The sequence below is a fragment of the Argiope bruennichi genome, chromosome 6, assembly GCF_947563725.1.
Source record: "Argiope bruennichi chromosome 6, qqArgBrue1.1, whole genome shotgun sequence".
NCBI classification, from domain to species: Eukaryota; Metazoa; Arthropoda; class Arachnida; order Araneae; family Araneidae; genus Argiope; species Argiope bruennichi.
This window is the reverse complement of record NC_079156.1, coordinates 36,467,652-36,481,670: the sequence shown is the minus strand read 5'-3', so window position 1 is coordinate 36,481,670 and position 14,019 is coordinate 36,467,652. Positions and strand designations below refer to the sequence as shown.

The 14,019-nt window shown below is 29.2% G+C and overlaps 2 protein-coding genes across 2 annotated transcripts in view; one reads left to right on the top strand and one right to left on the bottom strand.

The window, feature by feature from the left end:
• Positions 1-7,234, bottom strand: part of LOC129971178 (b(0,+)-type amino acid transporter 1-like) — a 110,595-nt gene extending 103,361 nt beyond the window's left edge. The window contains exon 1 of the mRNA XM_056084715.1: positions 6,901-7,234. The gene's annotated coding sequence lies outside the window, so the exon portion shown is untranslated. The remainder of the gene's footprint in view (positions 1-6,900) is intronic.
• The window catches only part of LOC129971719 (uncharacterized), a 31,973-nt gene extending 20,725 nt beyond the window's left edge, over positions 1-11,248 (top strand). Inside the window, exons 2-4 of the mRNA XM_056085695.1 lie at positions 7,081-7,300; positions 10,956-11,007; positions 11,171-11,248. Coding sequence (XP_055941670.1) covers positions 7,081-7,300; positions 10,956-11,007; positions 11,171-11,248 — 350 coding nt within the window. The remainder of the gene's footprint in view (positions 1-7,080; positions 7,301-10,955; positions 11,008-11,170) is intronic.
• Positions 11,249-14,019: the final 2,771 nt, after the last annotated feature.

Sequence of the window (14,019 nt, the reverse complement as noted above, 5' to 3'; positions counted from 1 at the left end):
TATTTATTAAATGTTTATCACGCAAAAAAGGTGAATATGAAAAACCTACCAAGAAATATTATATAAGAAAAACTGATCATTTCAAAAACTGTTTTCGCAAATACTAAGACATCTTGGTTACTTGAATAAGAATTTATATTTCTTCATCTTTTCATAAAATTACATAATATAAAATTCAAACAATGCTATAGAAGTATCCCAAGATCCACTTGATGAAAAAAAATTTCTTTAAGTATTAAAAGTTAAAAAAAATTTTTTTAATAATTAAAAATTTACATTTTTAATTACTTTTAAAAATTTCAAAGGATAAATTAAACAGTATTGTGTTCTTCAAATTTCTTTCAACAAATAGAGCATTTATATATTCATGTTCATAATTCCAAAATTATCGATATTTCAATATTCAATATTTTTCAAAAACTTCATGATGTGATCTTTTTATGGTAATTTTCCATAACTATACTTTTCTTAATGCTGTTTAGTTAAAGTTTTTACTAAAGAATTTAAAAGTGATATAAAGCTGTTAATCTTTTTAATATTCGCTTGAAAATGCTATTTGGTCTTAAATTTTTCTAACTTATTTCACTTTGCTTCTCAACTAATTTTATTCTACATTTTCACGGTTGCTTTCATTTTTATTTTATAATCTCTATTCCATTTCATTGATTTTTTGGAAATATACGGAAGAATCAAACAACTTTTCCAAACAAAAATCCTTATCTTTCAAAAAAATTATTTTATTTTGAAATTTTAGAACATTATTCCGTTTTTCAAAGACGAATTCTTTATTTTTAATGACTCAATTTCGTGTATAAAGAATATACCATAGAAGAAATATATAAGGAAATATTCTTTTAAAACGACGTTTTGAAATTATGTTGCCTCTCAATATTCGTGTGAACACGAAAGCTCAAAAATGAAACTAAACATTTGGGGGAAATCTGATATATGGTTATTACAATAAATTAATAGATATGCAGTTGTAGATTATACTTTGAAACAGATTCGTCAAAGGGAACCTGTCTGTTTGTCCGCATATGAAATATACAGATTTCACTTGTTGGACATTGGAATGTAATGATTAATCGGTTGTATTCATTCAAAATAGAAAGGAATGGATTTTAGAGATGATCAATTTGCTTGTAGTGATCAATTTCTAAAACCAGACTGTTCGATTTAGAGACTTTATTGGTATCTATCAAGAGGATGACATTGACATGGAAACTCTGCCAATTTTAGAGATAATCAGTTCGCTTATAGTGTGGTCAGTTTCTATGTCCAGGCAGTTTGGTATAGAAACTTTATTAGATCTTTCAAGAGAAGGAAGTGGACATAGAAGCTCCACTGATTTTAATGATAATTAATTCACTTGTGGATATCAATTTCTACGTCCAAGTGGTTCGGCATAGAGACTTTATTAGGATCCATCAAGAAAAAGATATTGGACATTGAAAATCTGCCGATTTTAGAGATAATCAATTAGCTTGTAGTGATAGATTTCTATGTCCAGGCGATTCGGCATAGAGACTTTATTAGGATCCACCAAGAAGAAGACATTGGACATTGAAAATCTGCCGATTTTAGAGATAATCAATTAGCTTGTAGTCATAGATTTCTATGCCCAGCCGATTCGGCATAGAGATTATTAAAATCAATCAAGAGGAGGACATAGATTCATTGAAAAATAAGCAGACTTTTCTGATGATTATGAGGCCTGATTCAACGTTGACGCAATCTGGGAGGCAACTAAAAGACTACAGAAAAAACAATTTATCATGGACGAATGAATCGAAGAGATGACGGCATACAGTATAAATAAAATAATGAGGAGGAGAAACCAGAAGAGAAACCAAAAACAGCTCTTGAAACTGCGCAAGACCTTCGACTCTTAAGAAGATTAGTCCAATACCATGCTGAACCTTTACTTGAACATTTTACAAGAAAGATTTATTCAACAAATGCTTGACAACTCAATAATCTGCTTAACTTTTTTAAGAACATATGAATAATTAAATATATATGAATACCTTTATTTATACCTTTTAAAATGTGTACATTGTATCGCTTTTTTATGTTTCGAATTGAAAGAAATTAATAATGCGAATGATATTGTGTTGTCTGTTTTTTCAACTACTCTTTATATACTTATAGAATTGCATTATTTTCAAAGCATTTTGTATGTATTGGTCACCCTACAGTGGCTTGAACCTTAAGAGGTTACTACAAGCCACTGTACTATAATTCAAAATTACTACGAGCTAGAAGAATAAAATTTAATTTGTGATCTTTGCAGAAAAATTGTTGACATGTATCAAATTTTAAATCGAACTCTGGAAATAGGTAGGATTTCAAAACACATTTCTGATTCTCTTCATTATACAACAACTGAGAAATGATGATACTAAACACAAAATATTGCCAATCATGGAAATATACAAAAAAAGTGGGAAGGACAAAAATTTTGTACTTTTTACAATCACGAATCATTGTGGTCTCGGGAACAATAATTCGTCATCCCATTTCTGTATTACAGAAGTGTTTCCATAAATCTTCCCTTGTATTTCTTCAAGTGATAAAACAAAATAAGTAATGGAAGTATTATTTTATGATAAATAGAAAGAAGATTTATTTAAAAATTTACCTGAAAAACTTTAAAGAAATACCAGAATCAAAAATATTAAATAAAATTCCAAAAATTTTCCCCAAACCGAAAAAAAAAAATGTTTTTACAAATTGGCGTATATTTAAAATTTGTTTCTTACTTAATTAAGCTATATTAACTTTTTTTCAGCTGATTTTATAGATATATTTAATATCTATAACTTTTTAACGTAAACCTTTCCTATAAGATTAACATTCTTTTATTTAAACATGAAAAATTGATGTTTTAACACCCCATTTTCCCTGTCTCTCTTACTTATTCAGATATCCGAAAGCAAATTTAAAGACTTGTTTTGGATAGCCAACCCAACAACTTTAAAAAATAAAAATTTTGTTACAAGTTTTTCCTTGCTGCAACACAATTTAATTAGAATATTTTTCCAATTCGCCCCTAAGCATTATTCTAAATGACTTATTCTTCAGATTTAAAATACTTTTCAGTTAAATTTCCAAGATTTTCTCGGGATACCGTTTTATATTAAAGTTGAGGAAAGTGCAGGATCACTGGAACTCAATCGAATATCTAGAGTCAAGCAAGTCTTGTAATCTGAGGCGAACTGTGTATGATCACTGGATCAACTGGGAAGAAAATTTCTTCAAAGGATCCTTAGATGTTATGAAACGTTATATAGTGGAAATTTAATTTGGTTATTTTTGAAAGTTGCATATAAATTTTTTGTGCATCAATCGTTAATATTAGTGTGTACTAGATCAAATATAAAAATAACTTAAAGCATATAAATCTCTACTACTAATAAAAATGAATGTGCATTTGCTGACATTCAGAGCAATTGTTTATCAGAGAGCTACCAAAATTTGGTAATACATATAATTTAGAGAGTGGGAATATGCACTTCGGAGAGAATTTTAATTAATGAAGGAGTAATCCAACAAAAGCATCTGAAAATATTATAATACCAAAATGAATTCTATATCGTTTGAAAATTCAAAATATTATCTTCAAAAATGCCAGTTCTATTTCCTTGCGATTTTTTTCTTTCTTTTTCTTAATTTTTTTTAAATACTTTAAGCAAACTTTACAACAATATTGAAAAACTCTACGAATCTCAAACTATTTTCATCTTTGCTACAAATATTTTATGCTATATTTTTCTTCCGTTGTTATTAATGAAGATAGATTTAGATAATTTTTTGTTGATGGCATTCCCATATTAGATAAGTTTCTGTTTAAAGCAGGTTTTTAGTAAAATTCTTGAAATTTTGTTGTATTCACAAAAAAAAAAAAAAAAAGTTGAAGTTCCAGTTTGAATTAAAAATTAAATTTTAGGCGAGATGATAGATTGGAGATAACATTTTATCTCCTATTTGCCGCAATAAACGGAACAATGTAATGCTCCTCTCAAACTTTGAACTTTAAAAATGCTTTACAGAGGAAGCAATTAAGACCAAGTAACGTAAAATGTTTAGCTGAAGCTTTTAGCAAGTATTAATCCCGTCGAATCAGCTAGTTTCCAGAGGCCGGCAGCTATTGTACAAATAAAGTTATTTAAAAACTCTCATATTTTAAACCGGAACTTAAATATTGAGTTCTTACGGGAAAATTTTTAAGTGCGCACCAAAACGTCTCTGTAAGATGGTATAATATTGCGTCATATCGACTTCATACCATTTCTCCGGGAATCGATCATTTCGCTTCGTATCATTCTCAGAGTTTTGCGTTTCATTCTCGTTTGGCATTAAAAATAGTTCCAATAAAAGTATATTTAAACAGCCTTCCGAAACTGATTTCAATTTCATTGTTTCTTTCAAAGTAATAAGGCTTTAGTTCTAAAAATCTTTTAGTAGTCAGAAGAGAAATCTTGGGATTATTAAACCAAAGATCGTTTCTCTTCTGTGTAGCCTCATTTAGAGAATATCTGCAATATCTGTTTCCATTTAAAAATTTCTGAATTATTTTAAAAATTTCCTTTAAAAAATTCAAATTATAATAAACAAGAAAATACGGATTGAATTATAACTTTTTAAATTTAAATTCATAGAAACATTCTATATAAAAACAAAAAGAGAGAAAGAGAGAGAATAGGTTGAGCAAAAAACATCTATTAAATAAAGCAGACAAATATTTTCATTGATTTTTTTTATGTTTTCTTTGTTTTGGATTGTATGCATGAAAAGAAGTTCGTTTCATCGGTATATTCTTACGAAATTTGTTAATGCGATCGCAGATTTTAAATGCAAGTAAAATTACTTTTAAGAAACTTTAATATCTTCTCTCAAATTATAGTCTTTGATATATCATTTTAGTTAAAGAATAAAATCATTGTAAGGATTAAAAATTATAATTACTTTGGCGTAACTTCTGAAACTATCTATCGAATTAGATTCCATTAAATAAATAATTTTATTTGAAACAAAATTATAGATTAACAAGATTTTGATTTGTTAAAAAAAATGCAAAAAAAAATGCAGACGATTTTAAAATTAATATTAATAAATAACATTACACAGTAAGATAAATAATTAAATTTTATTTATTCTTTACAATTTAATCTTTTGCTTTTAATGTTTAAAAAATATTTTTAAAAATAATTTTAGAATTTTGCGAATACTCTATTTAGGATGCATTCGACAACCAATTTTTGCGAGCTTTTTAAATTTCCTGTTATTGTATGAATCTTACAGAAATAAAACTTAAAGAGAGTATATTTCAGAGCATAAAAAGCATTAGCTTTCCTCATCTTGACATTATTCTGGCATTATTTCAAACCGTTTTTCTCTACTTCTTTGTGATTTATTGTAAGTTTTCAGCGCTTACGTAAGCTCTTACCGAATACAATTTTTAGATTTACGAAAGGTTTAGACAGAAATTTAACATTTTATAAAAACTCTTTCTTTATTATTTTTGGTTAATTAGCATTAAAAGATTACGTGATTGTTCCGCTAGTATTTTAATTTTTAAGTTAAATGTTATTATAAATGTTAGATCCAAGTTTTAATTTAAATGTAGATCAATATGAAAGGATATTTTTAGAAATGTTTTTGCATGTAAAAACTATTTTTTATTATTGTTTTAACTATGATCATTTTCAGTAATTTCGCTTGCTTTCATAAATTTAAGACTGGGACAAAACAGACTAATTATTTTACAGTCCTTTATAATTATTGCATATTTTATCACATTTTATTATCAATCTGCTCTGATTTTTTTAAATTTTGCAAATTTACTCACAATAATAAAATTTAAATAACTATACGTGAATCACAATATATTTAGTTATCATAATATTAATAATTTATCACGATTATTTATCAAATTAATCATCATAATTTTAACTCTTTTATGTTTTGTTATTATTGCATGCTCTTTTACTTGGATAGCAAGACAGATAGATTTCCTTTGAATGGATTTTGTTCGCAAATTAATAAATTTATTATTATTTATTAAATAATTATTTAAAGTGATAAATAACAATTAATTTGATCATCTTAATCCTCATCATAATTATTAAAACTTAAATGTAAAAATGTAATATTTAACTCAAAAGTATATTCAAACATTCTTCAATTGTAAAAAAAAAAAAAATCGCTTAATTTTAGTAAATATTTATATTTTATATTACACAGTATTTAATCTGAAATTCATAATTTATTTTTTATCAATTTATTCCTTCATTTTGGTAATGAAATAAATTATCCTCTTAAGAGTGACTTCATAACAAGGGATTTATTAGGTCATTAATTTTAATTAAACGGTATTTTCAACTAATATAAATTAATCGAATACAATTTATAAAATTGCTTTATATTATAATAAAATTATAAAAAGTACATTTTGTATTCAAAGCTGAACTATTAAATCCTTTAAGTTCATGCTTGTATCATTCGTATTTTGTTATCGATTAATCAACATGATATTTAAGTCTGTTCTCCTATTACGCAATCCATAATAACAAAACATCATGCTTCTTAGTTAAATAATTCTAAACAAAAGGCACAAGTAATAAAACTCTCCCACTCTATTTTTACATATTTTCACATTATTCATTGTATTTTGCTGTTTCATATCCATACTATTCAATAATTTCGCCACGAGATCGGAAATTTTCATTGACCCGGATCCAATTGCTGCATGCTTACTTTAGAACAAGCAAGGACCTCCCCTAGCATTCTCCAATCGTTTTTTAATCCCCTCTCACGGTAGGAGTGTGGTAGTATCATCTAAATTTAGAGTGGTAGCAAGTTTTACTACTTCCTTCTAACAACTCGATATCTACTTACTGGTGGATTTGTTGAGGTCCTCGAAAAAGTGCACTGTTGTTTTAGAATTGTCCGCCGCTAGACGTCCATGACACTCGAGTGAATGAATGAAACCGGACAAGTGCGAGTGACCAATGAGCAGCAACGATGAGCGATGAAGGAGAAGATAAAAGAGTGGGCTGTTTGCTTGCGTCTGAGGAGATGCTGGGTTTGAGAGCGAGAGAGTGAGAAAGAAAGGAGCTGCTCTTGGTATTCCACTGCACGAGGGGAGTCCGACGATCTGGGAAAAGGAACAGGTGACGTCAGTCAGGATCCCAGCATCCCGCGCGAGAAGGAAAATTGCGCGGAGTGACGTCAATCGATTCGCAGCCTGGAACCGGAGCGATCCGGTGAGGTTAAAAAAAATCCAGGAAAAGCGAAGGTAAGCCAGTGAGGGAGAGCGAGATTTACCTGAACGAAATAGTCGCTGCTAATGAACAGAATAATAGAATGGGACAAGTTATAAAGAAAGCAATCGAATAAAGTCTTCTAAAACATGATTTGGCATAAAATTAGATCTTATCCAGTTTTAAGAATACTAGTGAAATGAATTTACTTAAACGAAATACTCGCTAATGAATAGAACAATAGAATGTAACAGAATACAAGAAAGCAATCGAATAAAGTATGACTTAACATAGAATTAGATCTTATCCAGTTTTAAGAATAAAAATGGAATGAATTCGACTTTGACCCAGAAGTTCACTAGACATCATAAATGCCATTTTAAAAGTTTAGTTGATTAAATATGCATTTTGACATTTTATTTTCTTCTATGCGGATTCAAAAACGTTTTCAGCTAGGACGAATGAAATTTGATTCATGGTTTTTATACTAAATTTGTAGATTTCTATTAATTTTTGAGCGAAATCCGTTCAAAGGAAATCTGTTCGTCTTGATATCCTAGTACAAGAAAGCATGATAAGTACAAACTGTAAAAAGCCAGATATATAAAATTTAATGCATCGATTCTACTTTTATAATGTAGTTCCTTACCGAATTTGAAACCGAATCTGTCAAAGCGTTGAGGGTTTGTTGGTCTGCATTTTCACATACATATTAACGCGATAATTAACGAGATTTTTAAAAAAAATATAATGTGGTTTGGGATCCTGGGAGCACAATCATAGTTCTATGCCAAATTTTGGCTTCACTCGTTCAAAAAAAAAAAAAGTTTCCACGATATATTCGATTTCCTGGTAACTTGTGTATTAACCGCATGTCAGTAATTAATTTGCTCATAAATCCACGTCAATGATAGATATTTTATAACAGTTCCTCTCCATTGTTATACATACAGGTAAAATACAAGTACTGTTTTTCTTAATTTTATTAAGAAACACAAAATTCGAATGTGTGAAAACAAAAATCTGAGTACTTGTGGCATTCACGAGTTTGCACACGGTTCATAATTTTATATGGCGGGAGGGGTAAAGAAAATGTGTGAGAAAGTCCCGAGGAGATCACGTCAGTTGGCATATTATTACCGAAGTCAATTCATAAACTGATGATAGCGACACTCATATAACAGTTCAAGTAAACGGTTAATTTATAATATATTGCACATTTTGAAACAGAAAAGAGACATTAATGTGATGTTACATATAGCGTAAGGCAAGATGCAAATGTTTTGTGAATTAATTCCTTTGTCAGATCTCGCCTTAATCATAAAACTGTTTTTGAAAAATTTTAAGGAGACAGACAATGTATAGAGGAAAACTGTAATGATGATCTTCTCAAATTTTTTTACTTATATTCTAATAGTATAAATCATTGCAGGAGGGGATGAGAAAACTATAGTCAAAATCTGTAGAGAAATTGGTTTTTATTTAAATTATTATTCTGGTTGTACACATCTAGCCAAAGTAATTACTCCTACCGCCGATAAAGTCAGTCTCAAAACACGTAATTGCCTGAGTTAAATTTAAAATAACCTTAATTAAAGTTATTTTAAATTTAACTCAGGCTTTAACAAAATACAGGAAAAGAAATCGGCTGCTAAATAATAAACTTTTGAATTTTGTAATTAACATAATATTCTTTATTTTTAATCTCAGCAATTAAAAAAACACACACTTTAACGTTTTTCTTACTACATTAATAAGATGGGTTTAACATTAAGAATACATTCGAGTTCATGAGATATATTTTAACATGAGAAAAGCATTTATTTCAATTTATTTACAAATAAATAATGACGTTTTGCATCCGTTTCTCAAATATACAATGGTTTATTTAACATTAAAAAAAATACAGCTTAAAAAATAAATAATTGAATAAATTACAAGACATACATGAGCACAAAAGCCAAACTTTTTGAGCGTCATTGAAAAATATGATAAAATAGTTCATAGTGACAGTAGGATCTAATGACATTAGTATAGCTGAATTCAGCCTTTCGGATACAATTTATCAAATCTTTCTACCATATAATGCAATTTTTACTATTATATAAAATTACTACTGTATAACGCAATAATTTTCTTGATCTAATATACACTCCAAAGATCATGAACTTTTGAAGTCTATTATAAGCCATGATTATGTGCATATAATTTTTTTTTAGCAATTCGCAATGTATTGACATTTTTTTTCGCATGCACATGTTGACACAGGTACAGTACATGCGATTTTTATCAATCTATTCATTTTATAAAATGTATCAGCAAACTAGAAATGTGTTATTGCAGTTGTAATAAGGGTTTCGATTTAGACAGACTGTACTTCCTTGTAAAAAATATGAAACGTATTCGCCGATTTTTAAATTTTATAATTTGCTGCGCTACATTTAACCAAAAGCAACGATACTTTCAGTCTTCAACAATGTTTGTGATAATAGTGCTTTTATGCGTAAGAGTGTTCAAAACTTAGCTATTCGTCTGCGCATTGTCAATCTCGTGGTGATACTGGCGAAATAAACACAAAAATAACCAACAGGTGAGAAAAAACATACAGGTCATAAAAATTCTGTTGTTCTCTGAACTCTTGAACGATACTATTATTGTCTCTGCTCATTGGAATCTGAAATTCGGAGATTCATCAGAATTTCGAATTCTTTTGGAAGATTATAATAATTTCTCTTTTTATACTGCAGATGCGAAAAAGTAAAAAACACTTTAACTCACAATTCTTCTTTACTCAATTGCAATGGGGTTTCATAATTGGTATTTATTTTTTGGTGGGATCTAATTTATAATATATGTATTATTATTATATGAATAGTAATATTTTTCTTTCTAGTTATATTCTTTTTGGCTTTATCTAGTTTGTAATCTATATATGATTACAATATTAATAATAATTATTATCTTTTTTATTTACTTTTTGTTTTGATCTGATTTATAATTTATATATTATTATCGTAATAATGGCTATTACGGTTTTGGTAATTATGGTGAATACCATAACCATAATGTTTACCAGATGTCAAAATTGTGTACCATATTTCATTAATTCAAGTCATTGCATTTTCATACATGCGAAAATAGAGACTGACCGATGATCAATAGCTTGCCGAATTTGATTTCAAATTTGATATGGATTTACAGTTTAAATGTTAAATTTGTGTGTCATATTTTATCCCTCTAACTTTTTATTTTTTGTAATTCAGACTAAAAAGCGGCCTCGCTTTGTAGATAGATAGACAGATAGGCGTAATTCCGAAAATGGGTTTCTCGAACAAGATGCTCTAAAATATGAAGATTCATCAAAATCCCGAGTTCGAATTTTTTGAGAATTTAAAACTTCTCTTTGTGCCCTTTGTTAGCGAGAATGTAAAATTAAGTGAACAATATCCATTTTTTTTCTTATTAGCCTTTTGCATTTACACATCACATCTTAAAAAAATGTATAGCCATAAAGCAGCATTTTCAATCTTTTGGTGAAAATACACATCTGAATCGGCTGTTAAGAAAAGTCTTGTTTCAGACAAAAGTATTTGGTATCTCATTTAATATCAAATCCTTCCTCCCTTGATAAAAGATTCGGATTAGACTAGAAAAGAAAATCTTCGATGGTTTTGTTTAACTTCTTCCAAGATGCCGTTTTAAAGTTATGATATCTATTATACCCATTAAGTCTGTTGTGAAGGTAAGTACCATGTGGGGTATTATAACATTTTTTTTTTCGTCCCCAATCTCGTCACGGGTTTAGCAAATGTAAATGGTGCCCGGGGGTTTGACATAATTTTTCTCACTATCATAATATCTCATTTTGAACAGTGCAATTAACGCGCTGATGTTTTGTTTTCAAGTGGACCCCATCCTGTCCCAAGACTGACATCCGAGCATCTAAAGCCCTTATTCCCCCAGCCAACCAAGTGATGAGCTAGTAAGCAGTATTCATTCATTTCAGATGCAATTCTTGATACTAAGAAATTCATTCCTTTTGGTTCGATAACTGCATTTGCTAGAATATCATTATCTGGTTTTGTCATATGTCCCGTAAAATCAGCTAATAAATAATTTTACTCTTACGTCCTGGTTTATAGTTTTTCCCCTCATAAAATTAAACAGAATGTAAGAGTACGAAAGTAGGTATTAGATTATTTTATTTGTTGCAAGAAGGAACTAATTGTACATGATCTTGTGGTGAATAGCATATAAGCCAGTTAACAACTCTTCTACCCGTACGATCGATTTTGGTATAATGCTTTAGTTACTGGACTGCTAACCACAAGGTCCCAGGCTCTTTCCTCGCATATAACATACCGCTTCATTGGTGACCTCGGACAATGAACCTTCAACCTTCGTAACAGCTGTTGTGGCGCCATCTATCCGCAACCAAAGTCGTCAGACTCATGTGACGCAGCAACCCAAAGCCGTCAGACACACTTGGCACATCAGCACCCACAAAACGCTCGCCATAACGCTTGATGCTATTCAACTGGGTACCGGCCCATTTAGACAACAGCTAATAACTCAATACATCATCACTCAACAACCATATCGTTCTTCTCACCTCCGACTCACTGGAGGAAGAGTACTGTGGTGAATAGCATATAAGTCAGTTAACAACTCTTCTAACCGAACGATCATTTTGGTATAATGGTTTAGTTACTGGACTGCTAACCACAAGGTCCCAGGTTCTATCTTCGCACATAACATACCGCTTCAATCTATTACTCTATGAACTTAGTTCTAGCGCATATTCTATTTATTCTATGATTAATTTTTTTTAAGGGTATTGATTTTGTGTTCAGTATGATTACATTTTGGTCAGGCTAAGACATCTAGCAAGATGTATCTCACCATGCTATATTGTTATTTTTTGGATTGAAAATTCAAGTGGTACTGTTAAAATTATAGAATTGTTTTCACAAATAAAATATTTAAAATTGGAATTTATTGTTTCATCTACATTAAATGATGGATAAAGTTATATAAGAAATGTTGAAAACAACACCGTACAAATATGGTAATCCAAAATAAAAAATAAAACTCAGCCGTAAAAACAACTAAAGAGTTTTCATTTGGTTGTCGTATTAAAATAGCATTTAAAATTATTCGCCATTCATTCAATTTTCATTAAACTCCCTATCTATTTCGAATGAAATTAGCAAAGTTTTGGGTATTAAAAGATAGTTTTCAGAGACATTATGGAAATACGATCTCTGTTTTCTCTCTCTCTCTCTTTTTTACTGACTGCATGAATTTCTTTCGCCATAAGAATACTTTCTCTTTCAACTTTTGATGAATGTATGAAATAAATGAACGTGGATCATTCAAATGGAACACATAAGTAGGTTAAAATTCTTATTGATAAAAAAAGTGATACTTTGTTCATTTCGTAAGTTATAAACTAGCTAGTTGTCTGTTTTGAATACTCTGCAATAAAAGTGCTATCCTCCCCCCTTCTGTCCCGATAAAAAAAATGTGTATCTTGGGTAAAGCTGGGAATGCTCAGATTTTTATTTTCAGAATCCGCACAAGAGCGTTTTGTACTCATAGTATATATAGTATATAACTATTATAACAAGATATTTTACAATTATTCCACGATGCTGAACATTTCTATTGATATTCTGAGTGTTGAACAAGGTCATAATTTCGTAAAAATATTGGTGGACTTTTATGCCATTATGGAAGAAAACCAAGCCTCATTTAAGAAACCTTTTCTTTTTAACCAAATGAAAATAAATTTGAAGTAGAAATACAATTTTCATACCAAAAAATCACATTCCACAGCATTTTTGAATTACCGCGTTGCATGCATGCGAATATACAGATTGACAGACAGTCAATTTTTTGATTGATTTGGCTTCACACTTTATTGGTTTAGCTCCAAATTTGATACGAATCCAAACTTTCTATGTTAAAATTTTGAACGAAATTTAATCTCTATTTTTCTTTTATGTTTTGTAATTATCCAATCAACTTTAGCAAATAAAAAATGCGTTTGTTGGATTTTTAAACTGAATCGTTGATAAAGATGTTTTATATTTATTAAAAAAATTCTAGATATGTGCTTATTCCTGTTGTTTCATTTCAAATTGTACGAAACTCAATTTTAAAGAGTTTTTAGAAGTATTTTCGGATAAAAATATTTTAATATGAAAAATTTTAAAAAATGAATGTAACATTGAAAACCTAAAAGAGAGAGAGAAAAAAAAAATCAAAATTGAATGTGACGAAAAAATTTTAGGATGATGATTAATATCTTTTTAACTTATACAGAGAGATAAAAGTCCTGTTAGTTAAAAGAGAGTGGAAAGCATTGTTTAAAAAGTCTCGAAAGATAGCTGAATGACTTGACTTGAATGCAAAGGCCATAGGATGTATAACAACATAGGCTGTTATCCCATAACCATTGAAAGCATCGAGACTTTCTGTTTTAATCGAAAACAAAAACTATTGATGCATTGCCATATGTGTGGTGAAAAAGAGGAAATAAAGTGACGCAACTTTGAAGATACTTTAATCATTTTCAATAATTTTCACATTTATTTAAATTAATTATTATAGTTTTAAAATATTTATTATATTTTTACTTGAATATTTTCTATTTATATTAAGTTTAGAAGATACTTATTTTAATATGTAGAAACATGCAGTTCGTAATCAGCTCAACTTTCATAATATCATCTTTCTTGTTTTTTCTGTC